Below are 25,677 nucleotides of genomic sequence, written 5' to 3'. Positions count from 1 at the left end.
GACTATATTTTGTCAACTTATACATTTAGAAACAAGAAAAAAATCTAACATCACAGCTCTTTTATAAAAGGACGACCATTTTAACCCCAAAAGTAGGGGTAGGAGACAGAACCTTGGGATAAAGTTCTTTAAGAGGAATGAATTTTGTTTTATGAGGAAGGCACTGTCCTGTCTTTTTTATCACATTGCTGCTGATCAGAGAACACGTCAGTCTGAACAGCGCTGCTTGGCAGACAGGTAGGTGGGGGACCCTGGGCTCAAAGGAGCGGCGTCCATGGAGAGGCAGACCGTGGTCGTGGAGGGGAAGATTGAGCACTGCAGAGTCCTAGTTCTTCCCAAATTAATGGACCAATTTAATGCAATTCCAGTCAAGACCCTGATAGGAAGAGGATGTCCTCGGACAAAATGATCCTAGAGTGCACCTTCCAGAATAAACAAGAAGGCATGACTAAGAAAATATCATTGATCAAGACAGTAGTTGGAAATTTTTCTTAGCAGATCGTAAAACAGAGAAATTTCTAAATCATTAAAACTTTGATAATAGCAATTAGCTTAGATAAATCGATCAATGGAACAAGCTAGATGGTCCTCCCTGCTCTCTTGCACGGCTGCTCGTGTCCTTCCCAGAGGTCTGTGGTCACCACCAAACCCAGCCCTGAGGGAGGTGGGCCGGCGCCAGGCGGCTTCAGACTGTGATACTTCAACCACTGGTGGCGCCTGGATCTCTTGAAGAGCTGAATCTGGGGATGGCAAGGTGGCCCCCACTTTCCCTCATAGTCCCTTTCTTAGCCCACGGTCCTCCTCCAGTGGTGCTTTCTTCCCCAGCTGCACTCCCACCAGGGCTTCCAGTCAATCCCCTTCCATCTCTGGGAGGCAGCATGGGAGGGGGATGGGGAGCCCCAGACTGAGAGCCGGGATTCTGGGGATCTGGTTCCAGCTCTGCCAATGACTTTCTGCGTGGCATTGGACAAAGCCCTTCAGCTCTCTAGGTCAGTTTTCCCAACTATAATAAGAATCCATTCTGCCCTTCTAACCACATGCTACTGTGCCAGGAGAGAAAAGGGATTAAAACAACAACAAACAACCGGTAGCACAATTCCTCTTAGAAATTCAATCGTCTTTATTAGGAAGATACCTTGATGACAATTTGGGGCTAAGAGGAAATTTGCCCTACCCTGAGGGTACGGTTGGAACAGACAAGCAGTGGTCAGCAAACTTGGCTACACATTAGAATTACATGGGAAGCTTTGAAACCATAGGGCTTCCCAGGCTTCACTCCCAGTCTGGCAGAGACTGGCTAGATCCTGTTTCCTTTCCTGAGCACCAAGAAGACTACATTTCCCAGACTCCCTGGCAGGAATATAGAGCCACGTGACTAGGTTCTGGCCAATGGACATGGGCAGACAGGCCTAGCTCATAAAATCCCTGAGCAATTTCCTACTCTCTGTTCTTCCTCTATGACACCTGTGGAGCCTGCTCATTAAAGATGGTGGTGTCACAAGATGGAAGGAGGCAAGATCCCTGAGTCACTGCTAGGGGTGCCACCCAATCCCCATCAGTTGTGACGTGAGCAAGACGTGAATAATAAAGGTGTCAAGCTGCGGAGATGTTATGGTTCTTAGTGACAGCAGTTAGCCTTTCTGGAACTCCTGACTGGGTCCAGGCAGTTGCAGTTTTTTAACCCCTCGGCGATTCTTATGTGCAGCCAGGATTGAGAGCCAAAGGTACAAGCGCAGAGTTGTAGTTGCTCAGCACGGTAAAGAAATACTGAGTTTCCAGGGGAGTCCCAGGAAATGGGAAGAGGGTTGTGCAGAAATGAGAGAAGAGAACAGGAGAGGGCCCAGCAATATGGAGGGAGGCAGGGAGACCCAGGGAGAAAAGAGGACCAGGGAAACATTCTCTGTGCTACGAATGATCAGGGGGCTTTTCAGATTGGGGTGTTTAATATTCGATTCTGAATTCTCATCAGAGCGGTTAAGTGGGTGACATAAGCCCCTATGGCTGCCTCCAAATCACTAGTGAAGTCAGCCCCACGCTCGTCCCTGTGTGAGCAGATGCTTTGGGGGATTGAAGGAAAGGGGTCAGTTCCACATTGGGTTGTCACAGTGAGAAGGGCACAGCCAAAGCCCCCTCCTGAGAATCCTCAGCAAGCATCCAGGGAGAACTCAAGGTGGGAAGGAAGGCTGACCCCTTAACCCTGAAGGATTTGACACACAAATACCCCCATGGTGACATCTGGGTGACATTTCAATCAGCTCTCTATGGCCTCTGCTGTTGAGTACCTAGAACGAATCCTAGCATTAGCACCGGAAGAGTCCATGACACTTTTGCAGAGGGTGAACCTGAGGCCCAGAGAAGGAGAGGGACCTGCTGAAGGCAACACAGCAAGTTCCAGGTGAAGCTGAGTGGATTAGCCATGGAATTCCTGGGTCCCCGGGCCCCCATAAATGCTCATAGACTCCTGGATACAGGCATTTAGAAAGAGCATCTTCTTGGGATGGGGAGTGTGGAGGGCAGGGCAGGAAATTTCAGAAGACATCACAGAACACAAGACATGTCACTCCGACTTCCATTCCAGAATCATCTGTGCTGTGCTCCCCACTCTCCCGACCATCCACCCGACCCCAACCAAAGACAAACAGAGCCCAGAAGCCTTTGCTTTCACATTTAATCAAAGGAAAAGAAAGAAAACCAGTCAGAGAGAAGGCTCAAGAATTAGATGGCTGAGGGAGGGGAGAGGGAAAGGGCAACCAGGCTGGGACTGAGTGTGGACAGCGGGGTGCAGAGTCCTCATTATCCTGAGGTCCCACAACCGTTCCAATGTAGAATGGGGCTTCCAGGGGATGGAGGACACAGTTCAGAGAGGGATGGAGACAGGAGAGGGGCCCAGCCCTCCTCTCAGGCATCACTAGAGGTGAAAGTGCCAAAATAGCATCAACACTGGAGATTGGCCCTAAAGGGCCAGGTGCCAACTCCCCAACAAAGTGCCCAGCCCCCCATGCACGGCTGCCCTCACCCCAATCAGAGAGGATGCCCTGTGGTCCAAGGAGCTCTGGAGGTTAACCAAGAAGGAGAGAGGGGCCACAACCGCAGATCCTTGCTGCTTCTACTCCCAAGTCCCCACAAAGAGAAGGCGCTAGCAAATGACGCTGTGACCTCAGGCAAGTGGCAAAACTCCCCGTTTTCCTCCCACTCCCAGTCCCCTTAGGCTCACGGTGAGGGTGAAGCAAGGGAGAGCTGAACTGAGAATAAAAGAACACTGACTAGAGGGAAAAGATGAACATAAACATCACTGCATAGTGGATGCAGAGCTATGCAAATGAGATGGGAGCAGGCTTGACCTTTACATCTCATTTGCATATCCTATGCAAATGCAAATGAGATCCCTAATATAATAAATATATTTCTAACTTTGTAATAAATATTCTGTTTCTTCTCCCTCCCCTTCCCTAGGAAATGGGCACACAGTGGTTGAGGGGCCAGCTTGGGCTGACACTGCAGCGAAGACAGATTAGACACTCAGATCCGGGAAGCACGGGGCCTGGGGTGGGGCGCTGGGGTGGTCCCTGCAAGGACAGGCTCACCCCAGGAAGGATCACAGAGAGGAGGGAGGAGATGCCTGGGGGTGTCTAGGATGGCATTCTTTTCTTAAAAGAGATTCTCCTATTTTACACATTGCCCTCCCCCAAAACTGGAGAGTGGCATTTAGGGTTGGGGGACAATAGGAGAGCTGGAGGAAGACACCTGGGGAGGGCCAAGCCTCTGGAATCTGGGATAAGGGTCTCATAAGAAATGGGGGCTGATGGGGAACCCCAAAAAAGAGGCCCCAAAGAGTGACCTCCAAAGCAAAACCACCCTTTGCCTCTCCTCACCAAAAACCAAGCCTGACACACACACGCCAGGGACAGAAACACAGACCAGGCCCCACAGCATACGGAGCATAAACTGCACAGAAAGCACGTGGAGGGCGCCCCCTGGAGTTGTGCAATGAGAACTGCTAGCACACAAACGTCCTTCGCCAAGCCCAAGCTCCACGGCCTGGTGCTCGCAGGGCTTGCTCCGCATCCTTCCTCAGCCCCCAGGAAGCCCTGATGTGAGTGGGCCCGGCCAGAGAAGACCGAGATGGACAAACGGGCTGGAGAAGCAGGACGCGCCCCTACCAGGGGCCACGGAGAGCCTGGGGCTCTTCAGTCAGTAGAAGCAGGCTCCTCACAGGGCTCAGCCTTCACCCCACCCCGACCTGGGCTGCTGACCCCTGCAGCCCGGCCTTGCGAGGAGCAGAGCCAACCTCTCAGGGGCACGTCGGAGAAGTCTGTGGAGAGACTCCGGCAGTGAAAAGCTGTGGATGAGGGAGGGACGGGGCTACGTCCTCTCGTGGGACACCGCCCCATGCCGAGAGAGCCGAGAGCTACACTGCCCCCGGCTCCGGCTGTGGCCGCTGGCTGGTGCTTTGGCTCCCCCAGTCTTCAGGATGGCACCAGGCTGGCACCAGGGCCTGGGCCTGCTTGGCGGCCATGGGGCCATGCACTCTCCTGACCACATGGAAACAGCCTACAGCCTGCTCCTAGGCCACAGGGGTGAGAGGCGGGAGGAACAGAGGAATGGGGGGGGGGGCCAGTCCAGAGGAGAAAAGGTGACTGGAGAGAGATGGCAGGGGGCAGTGTACTACTGACCACATGGTCCCAAAGTAGTTTTTCTCTCTCTGGACTGAGCATTATGGAAGTGACTCTGACACACTCCTGGGCACAGCTTGGCCCTCAGAGAGGGACATCTGGTGGCCAATGGGCATCGGGAGTGGGCAGCACCTGGGCATAGAGGTACCCCATGAACGCCCGCCTCCCTGGCAGTGCATGCCTCTGCGCTGGAGCCAGACTTCGGGCCCGCCAGGAGCCGTAACCCAGGGAGAGCCAGAGCGCCAGGGGAACTAAAGATTGTGGCTGGGGGTCACAGATGGGAAGGGGAGGGATTCAGGGTTCTGGGTGACACGCCAGAGGGCATTAGGTCCGGGTGATCAGGCTCAGTACACCCAGCTGACAGGCACCCACTGGGGCTCGGTCCGCAGCTTCTCCATGGCGGCCTGGAGCTCCCGGAAGGTCCTCTCCAGGTTGCTGTTGACCAGGCTGAGGTCAAAGTAGTGCCCGTAGCCTCTCTGGATGCGGCTGCTCTCCTCCACTGTCCGTCTCAGGTCCGCCTCCTGCTGGGCACAAGGGGGCCCGTCAGTGTCCCCCACTCACCCCATCATCAGGGGCATCTACAACTGCCCCATCTAGCCCCTCCCCAGAGCCCAACCATGGCAGGCGAGGACTCCCTGGCTAGGGAGGCAGGAGCCCCTCCCTGCATGCCCCAAGGTGGCTCTCCTGCAACCACGGACAGACAGACAGATGAGTGAAAGGAAGGAAGGAAGGAAATAGCTTTAGTAAATGCCAAGCACGGCCCCACCTGCTTTGCAATGGCCTAATCTTCGCTACAGCTCTAGAGGGCAGCATTAATCATCCCCCATTTACAGCAGAGAAAACTGAGGTACAAAGGGGTCACACAGCTGGCCAGTGGCTCAACAGGGTCTACGTGACTCCGAAGCCAGTGCTCCCTCCAGTCTGACTAGGCCCCTCACCTAGGCAGACTGAGAGCCTCGCCTGCCACTCCGGCAGCCCACAATGCCCAAGGCAACCCCGACCCCAGACCGAGGGGGAGCGGGCCAGGCAGGGGTGGGAGGGGAACTTGAAAACAGACTTAAATAAGCTGAGGCAGGAGCTCTCGGGCTGGCCCGGCTGTGTCCCAGCGGCTCCAGTCAGCAGTGTTTGTGGCCAAGGGGCTTGTAGCAAAGGGGAGCCCAGCCCAGCCAGCCTCGCTCCGCAGCGGCCCTCTGACCTGGGGCCCGAGAGCTGCGGTACCCCGTACGGCCAGCAGAGGGACCCCTGAGCTCAGAGCGCTGCAAACCCTACAGCTCCCGGGAAAGGCTGCTCCAAGGGGTACCTGGAGGTGGGGTGACCTGGGGTCTGCAACGCCTGAGTTTAGCCTTCCTCCCAGCGCTGCCCGCTCCCTGCTGCTAACTCCTCCCTCCAGCCAGACTCCCAGCCTACCACTTCCCCCCTCCCTCAGCCTTTCCTCCCATTGCAAAGACCCTGAGCCCAGCTGGCCCACCTCTGCCACAGATCTCCAGCTGGCCCTCTGGGCTCCCTTTGGTCAGCACTCTGTCCCTGCTGAGTGGGCCGAGCAGTGGGCCTGGCAGAAGCCCCTGCACCTTGGACTACCTGTGTCCCTGACTCTACGAGACTTCGGGCGCTTCCTCCCTCAGACCTGTTCCCATACCTGTAAAGCGAGACTGTCAAGTTCTCCCTCGCTGACACCTCGGGTGGGCGCCTCTCCCACCTCCTTTTCTTCACCAGCTCCAGCCTGCCCCGACCCGGGCCAGGATCAGGCCCCTCCCACCACACCTTGGAGCCCCTCACCGTCAGCTGCTTGGTGGACACCCCACTCTCCAGCGCAGCCCGGTTCATGGCCCGCAGGGTCTCAAAGTCAGGGGCCTCGATGAACACCACATAAGGGACAAACTCAGCTGTTCTCAGCACCTTCACTGCCTGCAGGAGAGGAGGGTGGGGGAGTATATGCCCACAGGCATCTGCGTGATGGGAGTGAGGACGGGTACCTGGGTTCTGGGACGCAGGTCCTGGGGATGACTGGCAGAGGGACAGTTGACAGGGGCTGGGCCTGGGGTAACTGGAGGAGACTACAGTGGGGGACCCAGGAGGCTGAAAAGGAGGCTGTAGGTGGGCTGGGTCCCTAGCAGTAGCTGAGGGGTTTTATGGGGGTGCTTGAGAGACAAGTGCCTGGAAACATAAGGGGCAGCGCTGGGGGCAAGCAGAGTGAGCAAAGAGGACATCGGGCAGGCAGGGGGAGCAGGCCGGGCGGTACCTGGGGGTTGACATCCAGCACGCACACCTTGCCGGCAGCAACCACACCCCGGATGGAATCGATCCGTGTGCCATACAGGTTGCCCTCATATTCGCCATGTTCCAGGTAGCGCCCAGCACGGATGTCGGCCTCCATCTCCGCACGGGACACAAAGCTGTAACCCTGGCCTTCCCGCTCTGAGTCCTTGGGCCGCCGGGATGTGTCTGGGGGAAGGAGGAGTAGAATGGGCAAGGCAGGCCACACCACTCAGACACACATGCACACGTTCTACATGGGCTGCACAGCCCTACCTTCGCAGCACGGCTGCCCTCCCACATACTGCCCTCACCCTCACCATTGGCACACACACAGACTCGAGATATCCAGACTGCCAGGACCTTCGGAGATCACCTGCTCCAACCCAGTGCTCACAGACGGGGGGCTGAAGCCCAGAGAGGGCAATGTGCAGCCCAAAGCCACAGAGCAAGGCCAAGCAGACCTGGGGTCAGCACTCAGGTTCCTGCCTCCAGGAACCAGGAGCTTTCTCCACCCCAACTGGTTCTGTCACCAAGAAGCTCTGTCTTCCACAAGGGCACTCAAGGCAGCTCACAGCCCTGTTTCACATGGGTCCCTAGCTGGGCTTTTAGCAAGTGAAACATGAGAGAAGGAAAGGAGAGACCAGCCCAGCCCAGCCCACCTGGCCACAGGTTCCAGCGACAGGTAACCCAGCCCTTCCCAGCCTGTAGTTCCCCCAGCCACCCACAGAGGGCGCACACCCACACCTCACAGCCAAAGGTATCGCTTGACCTGGTGCCCATGCAGATGTCCATTGAGTAGACCCAGCCCTGGCCCCAGGGCAGTCCCTGCTCCCTGCCCCCCACCCAGCAGGCCCAGCTCCCACTCACAGGGCACCGTGGTGCCGTAGCGGTCTGGATCCCACATGATGAGCTTGTTCTTCAGGCTGCGCCGACCCACACCCTGAGCCCCGATCAGCACCAGGGTTTTCCGGCGGAAAGGGGGCATGCGGGCCACCTCCTCATAAATGAGCAGCTCGTGGCGGTCAAACTCTGGACACAGGGAGATGGCACTGCTCATCAGGGGCTGGGCTCTCGGGGAGGCCAAGGGTAAGAGGGCTGGGGCCAGGGCAGCAGGGAGGAACCGGGCGTGGCCTAGGGACAAGGCTGGTGGCATCAGAACCAGCCATCGGTGGGGGAGGGAGGGGCATGCCATGTCAGAGGAGGACAGGGGAGGGGGCCTCCAATACTCACCTGCATTCTTGGTGGTCAAATACATCATTCGCTTCTTCTTCTTTCCTGAAAGGCTGCCACATAGCGTTCCTGGCCACAGGGAGATGGGCTGGTGAGGACAAGCAGGGCCGTGTCAGATCCCAGATTAGGCTCTGCCGAGGGGGGGACCGCATACCTGAGGTGGGCGTCAGCTCCAGGTCGCGCTTGACGAAAGCCTTCCGCTTCTCCTCCAGCAGCTGGCTGGGAATGAGCCCTGCGCTGCCCCCTTCCACGTGGCATGCCTGAAGTGGACGTGGGACAGAGATCTGCCTGAGAGAGAGGACACCTCCTCGAGCCCTCAGCTCCCTCACACGCCATACCTGGAGAGCCTGTACGGGTGCCCAGGGCTCACCTGCCACCAGTTGGCGTCGTCCTGGTTTACAATCTGCAGCAAGTCTCCAGCGCTGAAGCGCAGGCCCGCTTCCTTGCAGGGGATGAGGCTGTCTCGGGCAGGGTCATAGTCAAAGTGGCATTTCACAAATACCTGGGCCGGGGATCAGTGAAGGGTCAGGGGAAGAAGTAGCGGAAGGCAGGAGGGGATGTGCCCTCTCCCACCCCCACCCTGGGGTGGGAGGGCGTGTCACACGGTCCACCCTCTGCCCCTTCCCCTCACAAAGATACAAGCGGCCCTGGCACTGCCTCTAGAGCTGTGATGCCCCCAGGGCTGCCTAGACGGGCTGTCTGGTACCAGCCTCCCTTGGCATCCAGAACAGAAGGACTCAGATGGAGGGATGGGAGATCTGCTCAGGCCTGGGGCCGTGGCCCCACCCACTGAGAAGGCAGGATCACTGGGTGAGGGACAGGACCCTGGCATCCAATGCAAGATCCCTCCATCTTTCCACCCATCCTGTTGGAGGAGAGGGCTCTGGCAGACGCTAGAGAGCCAATAGGAGAGGCGGGTAGAGCAGCCAAACTTCCACAATCTACCAACCAGGAGGCAGCTATACAGGACACGTGACCACACATCTCTGCACACCCACGGAGACACATACGCACGCGGACCACTGCACACGATGCAGGCGCTCACGTGTACAATCGGGTAGCCCAGGGCTTGGATGCACACACGTCCCTTGCACATGTGCATGACTGTCCAAGACCAGGGTAAATGCATGAAGGTGCATGTGCACCACACGCGGAGGCCTGTAGGTGGCTGGGTCGTCCGCCCCAGCCCGCAGGTCCAGCCCCATGTCTTGCTTTGAGAACACCGACTGGAGAGCAGAGGATCCTGCCCCGAGGCCTACGACCCTGTCAGCTGGGAGGCTCAGCCAACCCTTGGGCCTTGTACCGGGTGAGGGGCCTGGTGCAGGGGCCCACCTGGCGGGGCAGATGGGGCTCCTGGTAGCTGGGCAGGATCTTGAGGATGACGCTGCCGCTGGCGCTGCGCAGGAGCTCCTGCAGCGCGCGGGGGTCGCTGCCCACCGGCTGCCCGTTCACCTCCTTGATGATGTCACCCACGTGCAGCAGGCCTTGCTGAGCCACCATGCCCCCATGCAGAATGCGTGCGATCACCAACTCACCGCCCTCCACGCGGAACGTCACACCCTGGGGGGGACAGAGAGCGGGTGTGATGAGGCCCCAACTGCTCCAAGTCAGAATCTTCAAAAGGGTCTCCTAACAGCCTCTCCCTTCCCACCCCCGCCCTTCCGCCCCTGCCCTGAGTCCTCCTCTTCCATCCTGCCACCCGAATTCTTCACTTATAGGAGCACTAATGGAAGGAAAGTGGCAGAATGGAGAGCGCCCAGGCGCCCGGATGTGTGCGGCTCATAGGCACAGCGCCTGCGGGCTCCTGGGTCTGCGTGGGCCCCTCCCTGGGAAAAGCTGATCCCATCCGCCTCTTTAGCCCTCTCCTGACCAGATTTGATCCCCGTCGGTTACTCTGAACCCCGCCTCCAAACCCCACCTCTGGCCCTGCCCGACATCCTCACCAGATGCTCTCCAGCAGTCTTGCGAATGCCCACCATGCGCACCGCGTCCGGAGGCACAGGCTGGTTGCTGAACGTTGGGTCCAGGCCGGGGCTGGGGGGTGGTGTCTCATAGGTCTTTGAGGCCACAGAGTCATGGGTCTCCAGGAGGGACTGGAGAGATGGTGGAAAGAGGAGTGACCATGGGGCAGTGCCCTGCGGTCCCTGCCCCATCCTGGCTCTAACTTCCTGCCAGCCCCTCCCCCAGTCGTCACGCCAGCCTGGGCGGAAACCTGGAAGTGGGGCTCCTGGAGGATGCGGGCCAGCTCCGCGGCGGTGCTGCTCTGCTCGGCCAGCTGCGCCAGGTCCCGCAGGATCTCCTGCACGAGCTCCAGGTTGTTGTCTCGCACAGCCTCCAGCTTTGTCTCCTCAAGCCGCTCGTGGGCCTGGGGGTGGGGACGGAACAAGTGAGGCCTGACGCTTCCCCGAGAGCCATGATTGTTTCCTCCTGATTAGACTCAGGTTAATCACTTTGGCAAGAGTTCTCTGTCAGTGATCTTGTGTCTTCCCCACACCTTGCGACCTGAGACTATTCCGTTCCCCAACAACGTTTCACTAATGGATTTAGTGTCCATTTATGACCCTTGCCTGAATCAATTACTATCTTGGGGGTTGCAAAATAGTGATTACCTTACTCCATTATTCTTTTGACATTTATTCGTTGGCATCTTACTACAGGAAAGAGCTTTTCCTTTTTCTCTCCCACATGCTCCCCCTCCCCCGCCTCCCTCCCTTTCTCTCTCCATATCACTACAGATTTTTTTTACTCAGTGTATTCTAATCCATCACCATCACTATTCTCATCACCTCAATTTATCCCAGATTTGTCCAGTAGGAGCCCCAAGCACAAAAGGCCTGTGTCCTTTTCACATGTTCCCACTAGTCCTTGGGCACCTTCCCTCTGCCACAGGCTCGTCTCACCTGCCCCACCCCAGGTCTGGAATCAGCAATTTCTCCAAGGAACTCTGACTCCTTTCGTCAGGGAATGGTGTTAGAAACCAAGACCCGGGCGCTCAGTGCTCACTGCCTCTGGGTTGTCATGTCTGCAGCAGACACTCACCAATACTGATAGTTCTGAATAGAAGCAAACTCTGCAGGATTTTCCCCCATTCCATATTTGTATCACCCTTCTCCTTCTCCGAGAACTTATTTCCCAGTAACATTAATATATTTACTTATTCTGTCCTTCAATATTCAAGAAAGTTTCAGAATTGCTAAACTATTTCTACTACCTATCACAAACCCACTACGTAAAAATCAAGATTCATCTGCACTTCTTTCTGTCTTCAGAATAGTGCTGTCTAAAAGAACTTAATGGAAATGCTCTTTTTCTGTGCTAATACAGTGGCCACTAGCCACTTGCAGCTATTGAAAAATGTGACTAGGGGAGCCGGCCCGGTGGCCAAGTGGTTAAGTTCGCGCGCTCCGCTGCAGGCGGCCCGGTGTTTTGTTGGTTCGAGTCCTGGGTGCGGACACGGCACTGCTCATCAAACCACGCTGAGGTGGTGTCCCACATGCCACAACTAGAAGGACCCACAACAAAGAATATACAACTATGTACCGGGAGGCTTTGGGGAGAAAAAGGAAAAAATAAAATCTTTAAAAAAAAATGTAACTAGGATGACAAGGAACTGGATTTTGAGTTTTATACCAGCATTTTTGTTTATTTAAGTATTTGAAGTATTTAATAGTCACATGTGGCTAACAGCTACCATATTAAAGAGTACAGCCTTAGCATCCATCCCACGTAGGGTACAGTCAGAATATTGTGAGAAAAGCTACCTGTATTAATTCCTTTTTCAGTATGATCATGCTAAAAATTTGCTATATAGATCGATTCACTTATCTGCACTTAATTTCATGGTTTGCTTTTTTCATTCTTTTAATTTAATCTTATTTTTTGAATACGTGCAACATTCACGTGGCTCAAATTTCAGATCTCTACAAAAAGGAAACTCAAAGAAGTTTCACCTCCATCCTCATCCACTCCCACACTCTAGCGGCAACCGTCTTCATCAGGTTCTAGTTTATCCTACCTGTTTCTTTTCACAAAAATAAGTAAATAATTCCCCTTCTTCCTTACATAAAAGGTAGAACACTATACACACTCTTTGATAGCTTGGGTTTTTGTTTGTTTAATGGATTTGGTTTATTGTTTGGATTTTTACTTTATGATACGCCCTGAAATCACTCTATGCTCTACACAAAGAGCTTCCTTTATCATCATTTTTTAATTACTGCATTTGACTCATTGCGTGACTGGAGTACCACAGTTTATTCAACCAGTCTCCACAGGTATTTAAATTGTTTCCAGTATTTTACTATTGCAAATAAAGCTGCAGTGCATAACCCTGGCATAGCTGTTCTGCAGCTGTGGACAACATCTTCCATGGCAGTTCCTAGAAGTCCTGCTGGGTCAAGCAGTAAATACAGATGTGGTTTTGTTAGATATTGACAGGCTCCCCTCCATGGGGCTTGGGCCGCTTGCCCTCCCACACCACTGAGGAGAGACTTTCCTGAGGCCTTGCCACCGGAGAGTGCAATCAAGCCTCTGAATGTCTGCCAATCCCAAGGATGAGAAACCATCTCTCCCTGGGGCTGCATTTGCATTTTGCTTATTGAGTGAAGCTGAGCATCTCCTTGTATGTTTAAGGGCCATCTGTGTATCTTTTTCTGCAAACTATCTGTTCACGTCTTCTGCCAGTTTTTCTACCAGGTGTTAGTTTTTTTCTTTTTCCCAGTTTTTAAACATTCTCTATGTTAAGAAGAGAAGCACTTTGTGAGATTTCTTGCAAATATTTTCCCCCAGTTTGTCATTTGTCTTTTGATTCTGCTTATGGTTTTTTTTGTCAATGCAAAAAAATATTTAATGTAGTTAAATTTATTAATATTTTATGCATCTGAATTTTGAAGCCCCCTTTTTTTTTTTAAAGAAAGGCTTTCCTCACACACAGATCCTTGTTTTCTTCTAGTACGTGTATGGTTATTTTTTCACATTGAGATCTCTGATCTGTGCAGAGTTCATTCTTATGTTTGGTGTGAGGTATGGATATACTTTGATATCTTTCCAAATGACTATCTAGATGTCCCAATACCATTTATTAAAAATTCAGGGGCCGGCCCCATGGCCAAATGGTTAAACTACTGCACATTCCACTTCAGTGGCCCAGGTTCGCAGGTTCAGATCCCAGGAGCAGACACGCTCCATTCATCAGCCATGCTGGGAGGCATCCCACATACAAAGTGGAGGTAGACTGGCACAGATGTTAGCTCCTGGCTAATCTCTCTCAAGCAAAAAAAGAGGAAGATTAGCAATGGATTTTAGCTCAGAGCGAATCTTCCTCACCGAAAAAAAAAAAAGAAGAAGAAAATCCATAAGAAAACTATTGTTTAATTTTCTACATATGATAATAGTATTGTGATTATTTTTTTTAAATTATCTTTCAGATACACATACTAAGATACAGATAAAATTATGTCTGAGATTTGCTTAAAAATAATTCAGGAGAGGGGGCTGGCCCTGTGGCCGAGTGGTTAAGTTTGCACACTCTGCTTCGACAGCCCAGAGTTTCGCCGGTTCAAATCCTGGGCACAGATATGGCACCGCTCCTCAAGCCATGCTGAGGCAGCATCCCACACGCCACAACTAGAAGGACCCACAACTAAAAATACACAACTATGTACTGGGGGGCTTTGGGAGAAAAAGGAAAAATAAAATCTTAAAAATAATAATAATAATAATTCAGGAGAGAGGGAAGTGGGTGGAGGTATGGATGAAACAAGATTGTTCAAGAGTTGTTAAATGTTGCAGTGGGGTGATGAATGATGAGGGATCAGGAGATATTTTCAAAAATTGTCACAACAGAAAGTTTTCCAAGCCCATGAGATGGGGAGATTTTAATGACACCTCATAGGGATAATCAGAGGAATCAGTGAGATGGACACAGTGGCTGGCACAGAGCAGGTGCTCAATAAAGGCTAGCTCCTTTCTGCACATTGGCCCCAGAGTCACCTAAACCACCCTCTCCTAGGTGGGCAGCATTTCAGACTGACTCCCACAGCCTGGCTGGGCAGAACGTTCCTGCTGGGGAAACGGACAATCGAAGGGGCAAAGGGGTAGCACTCGGAGACCTGTTATGCCCTGATGTCCCTCAGAAGCTGGAGGGCAGAGACATGCCCTGCAAGGGTCCACCGATCCCTACGTGATCCCCAGTCATTTAGCTCAGCACAGCCCAAGGAACTTCCCCAGCTCTGTGTTACCACATGTCTGGGTCAACGCTGGAGTCCAGGGCCCCAGGAACCGTGTCTGAAGAACGAACAAAGGCACTCAGGCCTGCACTGATCTCACCACGGTGACCCCGGCTGGCCTCTTTCAGGGTAACAGGAGCTGGCTCTGGCCCAGGTGTCCTGACATGAGGGCAGAGGTCACTCATTTTAGCTTCAGCATCTTCTGCTCCATTGATGGATGGAGAACTAGTTTCTCTAGGAGGCCTCGCATGACCAAGCGGGAAGCCAGCCCATCTCCCAAGCCACCTCCCTCCCATCTTTGACTTGATGACCCTTCCCCAGGCTGATCCATTGCTCCTCCTGAGGCCGCTCCGGTGTCTCACTCACAGACATAAAAGCTCAGGTCTCGAAGTTCTACCTTCGGGGCCCAGAGGAAACTTTGAACATTTAATCATTCAAATACAAAAAACACGACCCAGGCCAATCTGAACAGCTGACAGCCCAGGGCTGAGAACACCCAGCATGTATCACAATCTGCACTCCACTTTTCCGGGCTTTGGACACTCAGAGTGGGATTAAGCACAATCCTTGGGTCATGATATATTCTCATCGCTGGTGCATGCACGGCTTCCTTTCAGTTAGTCAGTATTAAACTAGATATTTTTAATACTATAATGAGGATCTAAGAAGCCACCACTGAAACCATAAACGAGGATCTTAGCGATCTCCTACATCTAACCACTTGCCCCACCCACCCATCCACCCACAGAAACCACCATCTTGATTCGTCACGTTCATCGTGTGGTAACCTCCCATTTTACATAGTTTTATTGTACCTATATGTATTCTACATATTCCTAAAATGAATATTGTTTTTATTTATTTTTGCCTTTAAAAAATGGGAATTCTAACAGGCCGGCCTGGTGGCGTAGTGGTTGAGTTCGCCCCTCTGCTTCGTGGCCTGGAGTTTGTGGGTGCAGATCCTGGGTGTGGACCTGCACACTGCTCATCAAGCCATACTGTGGCAGAGTCCCACATACAAAATAGAGGAAGACTGGCACAGATGTGAGCTCAGGCCAATCTTCCACAAGCGAAAAAAAAAAAAAAGGGAATTATGCCATATATAATCCCTGGGAGCCAGATTTTTTCCCACTTAATAACAGTAAGTGAAAAATTATTTCACTTACTATTGTTTACTATTATTGTGCTAAGATTTATTCCTATGTTTCATATTAGGTGAAAAAGTATTTTGTTTATTAATAATTACTACTACTAATAATTACTAATATTAATTACTAATAATTATTAATAAGCAAAATACTTTGCTTATTATTAATAAGCAAATAATTATTAATAATTATTAAGGAACAACTTTTTCATTTAATCATATGAAATAAGCATAAATCTTAGGATAATAATAGTAAACAACAGTAAGTGAAATAATTTTTCACTTAATATTATCTTGCTACGATTCATTCTTCCTTCCCACGTCACGTTAGTTCCTCCCTTTTAATCGCTGTATTATATTCCGTTGTGTGAACAGGCCACATTTTATTTATCTCCTCTCTAGTTGGAAGGCATGTGGGTCATTTCAGGCTTTACCATTACGAATGATGCTGCTGTGAACATTCTAGTCTGTGTCTCCTGGTGCACATGTGAGAGTTTCTCCCAGGAGCAGAACGGCTGGGCCGTGGGGTATGTGCATGTTCGATGGCCAAACAGCACACTTGCAGAACATCGTCCCCTTTACACGTCACAATGCCCCTGTGAGATTAGCAGCATTAAGTCCAATAAAGCGTCCGAGGACCGAAAGGATAGAATGAATTCATTAAGAGCACGCAGTTCACTGGCATACCCCAGGGACTCCAGTCAAAGTCTCCTGACTCTCTGAGTTCCCCACAGCTGTGGTGTCACTCTCTGGGCACCTATTTTTGGAAAGCCATGTTGTTGGTACAGCACACACTGCAGTAAGACAGGCACAAGGCCCAGGTCCCAAAACCAGGAGAGTGGTTTTGAATTTCTGCGGTAACCCTTTGTTTAATTGTCCTCTGAAAATCATCCTCAGCACAGCAGAGGCTCAGATTCATCACAGAGCAGAAGCTTGGGCCAGGGATCCAGCGAGCTAACAGTGGAGCCGGTACTCGAACCCAGATCTGCCAGCTCCTGAGCCAGAGCCAGCAGTAGACTGCAAAAGCAGAAAGGCCACACAGCCATTTCTCTGGAAAGCTTTTCCCTCCGCCCTCCCACTCCAACCTCTCTGATCTCGGCAGAAGACAGGGAGTTTTCGTTTGAAGCCCCGCTCATAATTAAATAGTTCATACCGAGAGAAGCCTGAGACGGGTGTGCAGGAGGTAAGGTTGCTCTTCAATCCGGATCTGACCGTGTGACTTGCTTTGGCCAACGGGACATTAGCAAACGTGATGCAAGCAGAACCTTGCAAACTGCTTGGCATTTGGGGCTTGTCCCCCCTTGCTGCTGAGACGGCCATGTGAAGAAACCTGGGCCACCCTCCCAGGAGGAGAGACCACCCATCCTAGACGTGGCAGCCTTTCCAGCTGAACCACCAGACATGTAAGGCCATCTTAGACCACCGGCCCCAACACAGCAAGCCCAGACCAGAAAAACCACCCACCAATCCACAAAATCATGAGAAGTAAAGCACAGCTGTTTTAAGCTATTATGCGGCGGGGTGCTTGGTTACACAGCAAGAGCTAACTGACCCATCTGGCTCCCCGCCACTGTAGCCTCTGCTTGTCACGTCCCCTGGTCAAGAGTCTCTATCTTAGTGACCTCCCTTGACCCTCATTCTTCTAGGGCCTTGTCTTACTTTGCTAGCTCTCTCACCCCAGCCTCACCATAGGACTAAAGTCCTCCCTATGAACTCCAGGCCGATGGCCAAAACTACATTATAACAACTCTTTATGGTTTAAAAAGCACTTCCATGTCCATGACCTCCCCTCTCCCACCATGACTCTGAGAGATGGGCATCATTATCTCAACTTCTCAGAAGAAAATAACTGAAGCTCAGAGAGGTTGTCAGACATACTAAAGTCACACAGCCAGTCAGTGAATCTTCTGACTCCAAACCCTAATCTCTTTCCTCTTCATCTCATGTGGATCAGTTCCCAGGCCTGCCAGCTGGCAGATGTCCCCACTGGCAACAGTTTGCCTGAATTTCTGAATGTCACCTGCCTGGGATTCCTCACCTTGGCCTTGCTTGTTGTTGAAACACCTGCTGCTGGATCCATGTCAGCCCTCCCAGATGCCACCCACCTGCCAGGGCTGCCACCTGCTGTCTGCAGCCAACGCCCTGGATTTGCGATCTGCCTACCAGATTTGACTTCCCTCTAGTGTTTAACTCTCTGGGTTAGTCCCCTCAGGCCCTGCCCCTCCCTGGTCCCAGATCTACCCAGGCTGGCCCCTCCCACACCCTCTGTCACGTCCCCAGAGAAGAGAGTCAAGCCGCTCCATAAGGCAGAGGGAAGGAGGTTAACAGCCACCACACGCAGATCCAACTTGATTCCCTTCCTGAGGGTTTCTGGGTCACTTCGCCAGGAGAACCAAGTGTTTGCAGCTGGATCTTTGATCAAAGTACTTTGTCTATTCGGTTAGAAATTTACCTATGTAGACGTAATCATTAAAATTGCTGAGAAGGAGTAAGAAGTGGGTCCCGCTGTCCAAAGCAAGTCTCGTGGTCAAGCCCAGATTGAAGAGTGGAGAAAGAAACTCTACCATTGAAGAGGGGTGGCAAAGCCCCCCTGCAGTGTCACACACACACACACACACACACACACACACGGAGGAGCTCAGACCGGCCTTTATGGAGATTCACTTCCTGCTCGTTTCACAACTAGATGGAGAGAAGAAATCACTGGGGTTCCTCAGCCCAGGAGCCTCTTACTGGGGGTCTCAGAGTTGGAGAAATGTCCACACCACCTTCTATTGTGCTTTGTGCATCTGGAACCACACTAGGAATTTCTTGGGAGGAAATTCTGACCAGCTATCCCCAAGAACATTTCTGGAGAAGGGAGTTTACTCTCCATCTGATACAGCACATGGTAAGTTCTCAACTAGGCTGAACTGTGAGGCCCCAGGTCTGGGACAATGCAGAGCTCAGCGAGAAAATGAGACTTGGGCTCCATCGGGAGAAGAACAAACTCTCTGACAGCTCATCGCCATGGCCCCAGCACTGTGCCTGGTACTTGGTGAGCATGCAACAGATGTTTGTTGAAGAGCTGATGGGTAACTGAATGACGGAGTGAATGACATAGCCAGCCAGCCAGCAGTCCCATCACGGGAGAGCTGTCAAATGGATCAGACAAAGCCAGCAGAGAGGAAGGCTACTGAAGGGGATCATGCTTTGGAGGGGGCTGGCTAGAGGACCTTCTCACCCTGAGAGTCTGCCATCCCGAGAGCCCCTCCACATTTCACTGGCCGTCTCATTACTGAAGCAATGGCTAACGTGACCCAGAGACGACGTGGCCTAATACACCCAACTCTGAAATCAGCTTCGGAAGGTCACAGATGTTGAGGTTCAAAACACACGTATCCAGCAATTCCACTGCCAAGTGTCCACCCTCAAGAAGCTCTCACACGTGCAGCAGACGGCCATGAGGACGTTCCCTGCAGCGCTGTCCCCAGCAGAGGTAAGTCAGCACCCAGGTACCTGTCTCTCAGCAGGGGAACTCATCAATGAAGACGCTGGGCTCTGTCATACACTGGGATTCCTCACACCAGTTACCATGAACCCATCTCTCTCTCTGTCTACATCCACACTCATGTCCGTACCCACACTCCGCATATGAGCCAGAAATCTCAAAAACCTAAGCAGCTCGCTCTAGCATCCCATTATGCAAAGCTGAAAAACACATATGCGGGGCACACTGTTTACATAAAGTACATACATAGGCAAGACATGAAAACATCAGGGGTAGGACATCATCAACCTCCAGCCAGCGGTTATCTGTGGGGAGGGAAAGCAGTGGAAACGAGGAAACGCAGGGAGGCACTGACTGTGTCATACTTTTTATTTCTTAAAAAGGAAGAGCCAGAACTCAAGCGAATATGGCCAGCCAGCACACCATCATGGAGATGGGCACTCCGAGGTCTGGTATGTAATTTCCTACTCTCTAGTATTCATTCATTCGCACATATCCAGTGAGCAGCCACTATGTGCCAGGCACTGTTTTAGGCTCTGGGGACACAGTAGGGATCCCAACAGACATCCTTGCCCTCATGGAGCTCCCATTCTCTGTGTCTGAGACATGCATAATTCCTTGTTTCTATTTTTAATACATGAATACAATCCTTGACCACCCAGTGAAGAGCAACCTGCCTTTCTCCAACCTCCTCCAATCTGCTCAGCTTTCTCTTCCCTAGAACCTCCCACTATGGACCCTCTCAGCCCTCTCATCTTCTGTCCTTAACAACCTCCCCACCTCTTTAGCCACTCCACAGATGACAACGTGACGAGGCTGTGTCCCCTGCAGCAGCTCTCTCCCTCCACTGGGGCCTGGTCCCCCTCCACACCCCATGCCAGAGCCAGTCATAGCTGAGTCCCCATCCTCACCCTGTAGCTGCCTGTACCACCCTCTCCCTCCCCACTGTCACTGTCATTACCGACTTCCTAGTCACCCCCACCACCATGCAGACCTGGGACTGCCTCAGTCTTCTCCCCACCTCAACAGCTGCTGTAGCCCCAGATTCCAACGCCATCCCACATCCGAGCCTTCCATCCCTGGACCTCTGCCCATCCTTTGCAGCCACACCCTAGATTGTCATGTCATCCCCCCAGAACTGTCCTTCTTGGAAATCTTTCACCTCTCACCTCCCTCTCTCTGACCTCGGCCTTCTTCTCTTCCAGCTACACTCTCTCTCCAAACACAGCAACCTCAGAGAGCCCCCAGGCCTGCGCCTCCATTCTCTCCCTGCCTCTGTCTCTTCCTGGTTCCTCTCCCCTCCCTGGCCTGCCTGGGCTTTAGAGGTGATGCTCTCAGCCCCTCTCCCCTGTCCCCTTCACACCATCCCCTGCACTCAGCCTCCCAGAGCCCCCATCCAGCACAAGTCCTGGACCAAAGCCACCCCTTTTATCTCCGCATCTCTGGACTGAGTCACCCCCACCCTGGGCAATCGGGTACCTGCCACAGACAGCCTGGGGCCCTGTCAATTCTGCTCCCTGGCTTTGGCGGAGTCCCTCTCTCCTCCTCTTCAGCAATTAGTCAAACCTTCCCTTCCAAATCCCCCCCAAGCTCTGATCCCTAACTCCCAGCAGATGGCTGTCCCCCTCCCCTCAGAAATCTGAGCAAGTAGGCATAATTCCCTGCCACTCCCAGCCTTGCCTCCAACACAGCTATTCACACCATTCTCACCTCCTCCCTCTTCCTTGAGGGGTCCGCCTCTCTCCTCACCATGCTTGCTTCTTCTCTCAGTTGAAGGCGGCCCCAGCCTCACACTCCCCCCACCCCCACCTCGTGCAGAATCCCAGGGGCCTTCCACACCCACCCCTCACCTCTCACACCCAAACACCAAGTGCTGCCAATTCACTCCCAAAATATTTCTTCCAGCCTCCCCTCCCTCAAGCCCTGTGACACAGGTCCAGCTCAGCGCCACCCCCAACTCTGGTCTCTCCAACTCCAGCCATGACCCTCCCTCTGTCCTCCATGTGCTGCCAGAGGGATGTGCCTAAAACGTCCACTGCCATCATCACGTCCCTGCTTAAAGCTCACGAAAGGCTCCACGTCACTCACAGGACATCACGGGACGATGCCCAAGCCCCAGGCACAGCCCCCAGCACCCTCCACACCCGCCAACATCTGCGCAGCTCACACTCCCTGTCTCACCCCTGCAGCTCCAGCCTCACACCGACACTCACAGCCCCTGTATACTTCTGGCTCTTTCTCACCTGTTTCTGCTCAAGCTCTTCCTGTGGCCTGGAACGCCCTCCCTCCTCTCCTCACTCTTTAAGACTCCGCTCAAGTGGCCCTTCCGCCAGGAAGCCTTCCCTGCCCACTCCGGGCTAGGTGGGGCATCTGTCCTTTATGTTCCTAAAATGCCTAGTGTATCTGCCGCTATCACTGCCATGACCAAGTGGTTTTATAACTTCCTCTTTCAGCGAGTCTTTGCTCCATCCAATACGTGGCAGGTGACCTTGAAAAGATGTCTGCACAGAACGCCCAACGGCAGAGGGACAGGCAGGATGAACTCTTGAGAGTCCGACACATAGGCACGCTGGCCCCCACCACTCACACCCTCCACAAGCTGGCAGCCACCAACCGTGCATCCACACAGGCGTGTCCACACACTCACTAGCCAGGTGTGGGGGCAGACCTCCTACCTCTAGTCGCTCAGATTCTTCACCTGGGCATGGATGTTCACCTGGGCATACCCCCCTCCACAGGTCTCCTGTGCCACATGCTCCATTCCCAGGGCCCCCTGTGGCTAACACCCCATCCCCACTGAGCCTCCCCAGACCCAGTGCCCTTGTGCCCACCTCCCTGGAGCACTATACCTTGGCCAGGGACCTGACTATGGGACTTTCCATAATGCCTCGAAGGAAGATCAGGTCCAGTTCCGCAGCCCCCGTGGCATTGGGGAGGGATCCCAGGTTGTCCAGGACTTGCTGCATGGCTGGGGGGAAGGTGCAGGTGGTGAGACACACAGGTTCCAGCAAGGCACAGGAGACCAAAACACACCACACGACCCCACCGCGCCCACCCCACATCCCACAGAAGACAGCCCCTGCCCAACAGCACTTCCCTCCCTGTCAGCAGGGGAACGCCTGGGGCAGGGGCCCTGGGGGGCTAGGGAGAGTCTCCTTGGCCTGTTCTCTAGACTCCAGGTTATGCCAGCCTGGGCAGGCGGGAGGCTCCAGGTAGCAGGAAGTGGACTCTGAGGTGGAGGAGAGGAGACAGGGAAGCAGGTGTCAGGTTCCAGGTTCTGCCCTGAACCAGAAAACCACAGGTGCCTCACTCAATCTCTAGACGGGCTGAAGCCCCAGGACTGAGCCACCCGCACCTGGCGGGCTCAGGAAGGAGAGAGACAGCATTTGGAGCATGTCCCTGAGTGCAGGCCTAGAGTCCAGCAGGCAGTCATGCAGGAAGCCAGGGTTGTGCAGCATCCAGCACCAGCTGCACCAGTCATTCAGTGTAATTTTGCACAAGTCACTGTCGCTCACTGGCCTCAGTCTTTCCTTCCTGTAAAATGGGTAGATTTGACCAGATGGTGTCTACAGGCCCTTCAGCTCTGACAGACAATGATCTGTAATCACTGAGAATTTAATATAGATCATGGGAAGCCAAAGCTGAGGCCTGGAACATTAGCAGGAGTCGGGGAAATAGGGTCCCTGGGGCTTGGGATGGCTGTGGGCACCCAAGTGCAGTGGTCGGACCAAGTCATCTCAGGGATCAGCAAACCCTTAGCCTGGGACGGGACATAACCAAGGACATGAGAACACCTGGTGCTGGGCCACAGCACTGGCTGCTGAGATCTGAAGTGGGGGTTGTCTTCACCCACTGGCAGAGGTGGGAGCTTCTGGCTATGGCAGGTTCTGGGAGAAGGAAGGAAGAAGCAGAGTGTGCCCAGCTGGGGGCAGAGATGGGCAGGGGGTATCATTACTCTGCCACTCTGCCACCCACGCCTACATCTGCAGAACAGCACCCAAGCCATGGAGGAGGAGGGGCGGATATGGTTCCTGGCACCTCTCACTGCTCTTGTCACTGCCCCCTCCTCCCCATCCCCCTTCCTTCCTGGAGGAGGGGGCAGTGACACTGGAGCAGGCAGACAAGGTTCAGGGACTCCTGGACTCTCACCCTCTTCCCCCTCCTCCTCCCTACTTTCTCCAGAAACAACATCCAAGCTGCCCTCCAGGCTTCTCCTGCCCAGGCCTGGGCTTGGCATTGCTCAGAGACCTGCAAGGCCCTTAGTGGGCTCAGAAAAAGGCCAGGGCAGGACCCTTCCCACTCTGCCAGAGTATCCTGGGATCCACCCTCCCCTGTCATCCTCCCCAGCCGCCAGCCATGGGGGAAAGCCGGTGCCCTCTGCCCGGGCCAGCACTCCTGGTGGGCCATGCCCTTACACCCTTAGGTTCCCGGGAGCCCACTCCTAGGGCACCTCTCCAGACGTCCCCAACCCCCGGTCCAGCTTTCCCCCCAAACTCCCCTTCCTGCCTTCCCCTACCTTCCCTCCGGAGCTCGGCTTCCTCAGAGGAGCCCAGGGATATGCCCTCCAAGGAGGCCCCGCTGCCTGGGCTGCCCGCCATGGCCGCCTCCACCCGCCCAGGCTGCCGGAGTGGCCTCCACGCCACCGTGGGCGCCTTCCCAGCCAGAGGGGGCTGCGCTGGAGGAGGCGGGACTCAGGGAGCGCCCTCTGCAGGATCAGCCAATAGCAAGGCTCAGCCGCTCTAACCGCCTTGCTGATTGGCCAAAACCCCGACTGGAGCAGACAGGTGGGGAGGGGGCAATGGGAAAGAGAGAATCCCTCTCCTAGGACTGCCCGATCTCGGAAGCTCGAAACCCAAGGGGGTGGGGACTTGGCACCATCTAGTTCCCGCCCCCTTTTCCTGGAAGTCCCTCCTCAAATACACCCTGTGCCACCTCCTCCTCCTGCCCTCAGACCTCTACTCTATGTCCCCTCTCCAGGCCCCTTTCCAATGACCCCCTCAGGATCAAAGGAAGGCCCCAAGAACGACTCTCAGTTCTCCGCCAGGACCAGTGGCACCACTCTGGCACAGGGCAAATGCCTCAAGCCCCAGTTGTCTCCCCTTGGCTGCCAGCCATGGGGCAGGGTGGGTGAGGGGACAGGGAGGAAAAGGAAGGCGGGTAGCACCACTGTGGGCAGGGAAGGGTACCTCAAGCCCTTCTGACCCTACATCTCAGCAGCGGCTTCTCCCCTCCCCCATCTCCCATTAGCTCTTGCCCTTAGGTAAGGGGGTGATGCCCAGTGGGCAAGTCAGGCATCTTGGAATTGGAGGAGTGAAAAGGTGACAGCACATTCCCACAACAGGGACAAGGGTGGGCAGGAAGGGGGGACTTGACAGTTAACCCCAGCCCAGAACCTTTATTCCTCTGAGACCCTGTACCCATGAGGCCAGCAGCCAGTCATTCCCTGAGGAGTGGCACCAGGTTGCACTGCACCCCTGGTTGCCATGGCAGCAGGCGGGCTTACACACCAGGACTTTAACCCAGGGATGAGAGAGAGATTTAAAGGAACAGCTCCACCTGAAAGCAGCCCACATCCCTGCCTTATTCAAAGAAAGGAAGGAGTTGGGTCAAGGGGGAAGAGAGGGCGAAGCTGCAGGTCTGGAGTCTCCAGGGGCAAGTTCTCTAAACTCTCAGCCCAGGCCATCACCCATACATCTCCACCCTGCTTCCAACCCTCAGGAAAAGGGCTTCTCCACCTTACTAGAAATAGACTTGGGGTCTCTCTGCAAGAGGAACACATTTCCCTCCCTCCACAATGACAACGACCATGTTGATCAGTGGGGAAGGGTGGGAGAGGACCTTGCTAGCTTCAGTCTCTGCAGAGCCCAAGGCAGGGATCTCCCGGGGCAGGGGGTGGTGAACCTGACCCCAGAGGCCAGGGCGCAGCTGTCTGTGGGAAGTGTAATGACCGTGAAATGAGAAGGAGCAGAACCCACCACTAGATTTTTGAGGCCTGGAGCCCATCCAGCCCAGAGCAAGCAGAGAGGGCTCCCTGAGGGGGAGGCTAAGAAACTTAGAGCCTTTTGGTCTCACATCATCTCTTTACAGGAGAGGAAATGCAGGCTCCAAGAGGTTAAGCAGCTTGCTCCTGACCTTCCTTTGGATATGGGAAGGCAGAAGCAGCCCATGGCACAACACCGGGGGACCAGGGGCCCCAGGAGTTCTCAGAGGAAGCAGGCCCCATACCCACACCCCTGGGCTCCATTCCCTGCCCTGTCCCCCACCCCATCCTACCACACCCCCATCAAGCGGCCGGCAGCAGGGAAGCCAAATTGTGGAGCGTTTTCACTCCTGTCAGGCACTATTAATGGGTTTACTGGGCAGCCCCAGATTGATAGACCTTTAATCACGGGCTCAGGGATGGGCTTAATTAACTCCTAAGCAGCTTACAGTGGGGCCCAGGCAGGCTAGAGCAGGGGGAGAGGCCCCGGGGGCGCAGCAGGCTGGACAGGAGGTGGAAGCACTGAGCCCTCCCAGGCTGCAAAAGCTGAGGGATACTGGCCCAGTCCCTCCACTGCATAGAGAAGAGGCCTTTCCTGGGGGGGGACAAGGGTGTCACAGTTTGGGCTCTGGCCTACTCACAGCAGCCTTCGCTTTCCTGGTTCAGTTTCTCAA

At 54.0% G+C, this 25,677-nt stretch overlaps 1 protein-coding gene across 6 annotated transcripts in view; it reads right to left on the bottom strand.

Annotated features, from left to right (window-relative positions):
• Window positions 1-2,651: 2,651 nt before the first annotated feature.
• The window catches only part of MPP2 (MAGUK p55 scaffold protein 2), a 38,318-nt gene continuing 15,292 nt past the window's right edge, over window positions 2,652-25,677 (bottom strand). For 4 of the 6 annotated variants that reach the window (XM_023652455.2, XM_023652454.2, XM_023652453.2 and 1 more), the window contains exons 3-13: window positions 21,873-21,991; window positions 10,372-10,524; window positions 10,103-10,252; window positions 9,492-9,719; window positions 8,530-8,661; window positions 8,314-8,419; window positions 8,160-8,228; window positions 7,797-7,958; window positions 6,913-7,115; window positions 6,450-6,578; window positions 2,652-5,194 (exon numbers count right to left, since the gene is read on the bottom strand). In XM_023652455.2, the coding sequence (XP_023508223.1) occupies window positions 5,018-5,194; window positions 6,450-6,578; window positions 6,913-7,115; window positions 7,797-7,958; window positions 8,160-8,228; window positions 8,314-8,419; window positions 8,530-8,661; window positions 9,492-9,719; window positions 10,103-10,252; window positions 10,372-10,524; window positions 21,873-21,991 (1,628 nt within the window). In that variant the 3' untranslated portion in view covers window positions 2,652-5,017. Of the gene's footprint in view, window positions 5,195-6,449; window positions 6,579-6,912; window positions 7,116-7,796; window positions 7,959-8,159; window positions 8,229-8,313; window positions 8,420-8,529; window positions 8,662-9,491; window positions 9,720-10,102; window positions 10,253-10,371; window positions 10,525-21,872; window positions 22,253-22,378; window positions 22,911-23,539; window positions 23,878-25,677 lie in introns of those variants that run through there. The other 2 variants (XM_023652451.2, XM_070226132.1) reach the window with 2 other exon arrangements.

Source organism: Equus caballus, chromosome 11, assembly GCF_041296265.1.
Source record: "Equus caballus isolate H_3958 breed thoroughbred chromosome 11, TB-T2T, whole genome shotgun sequence".
Classification (NCBI taxonomy): domain Eukaryota; kingdom Metazoa; phylum Chordata; class Mammalia; order Perissodactyla; family Equidae; genus Equus; species Equus caballus.
This window is presented reverse-complemented; position numbering and strand designations above follow the sequence as displayed.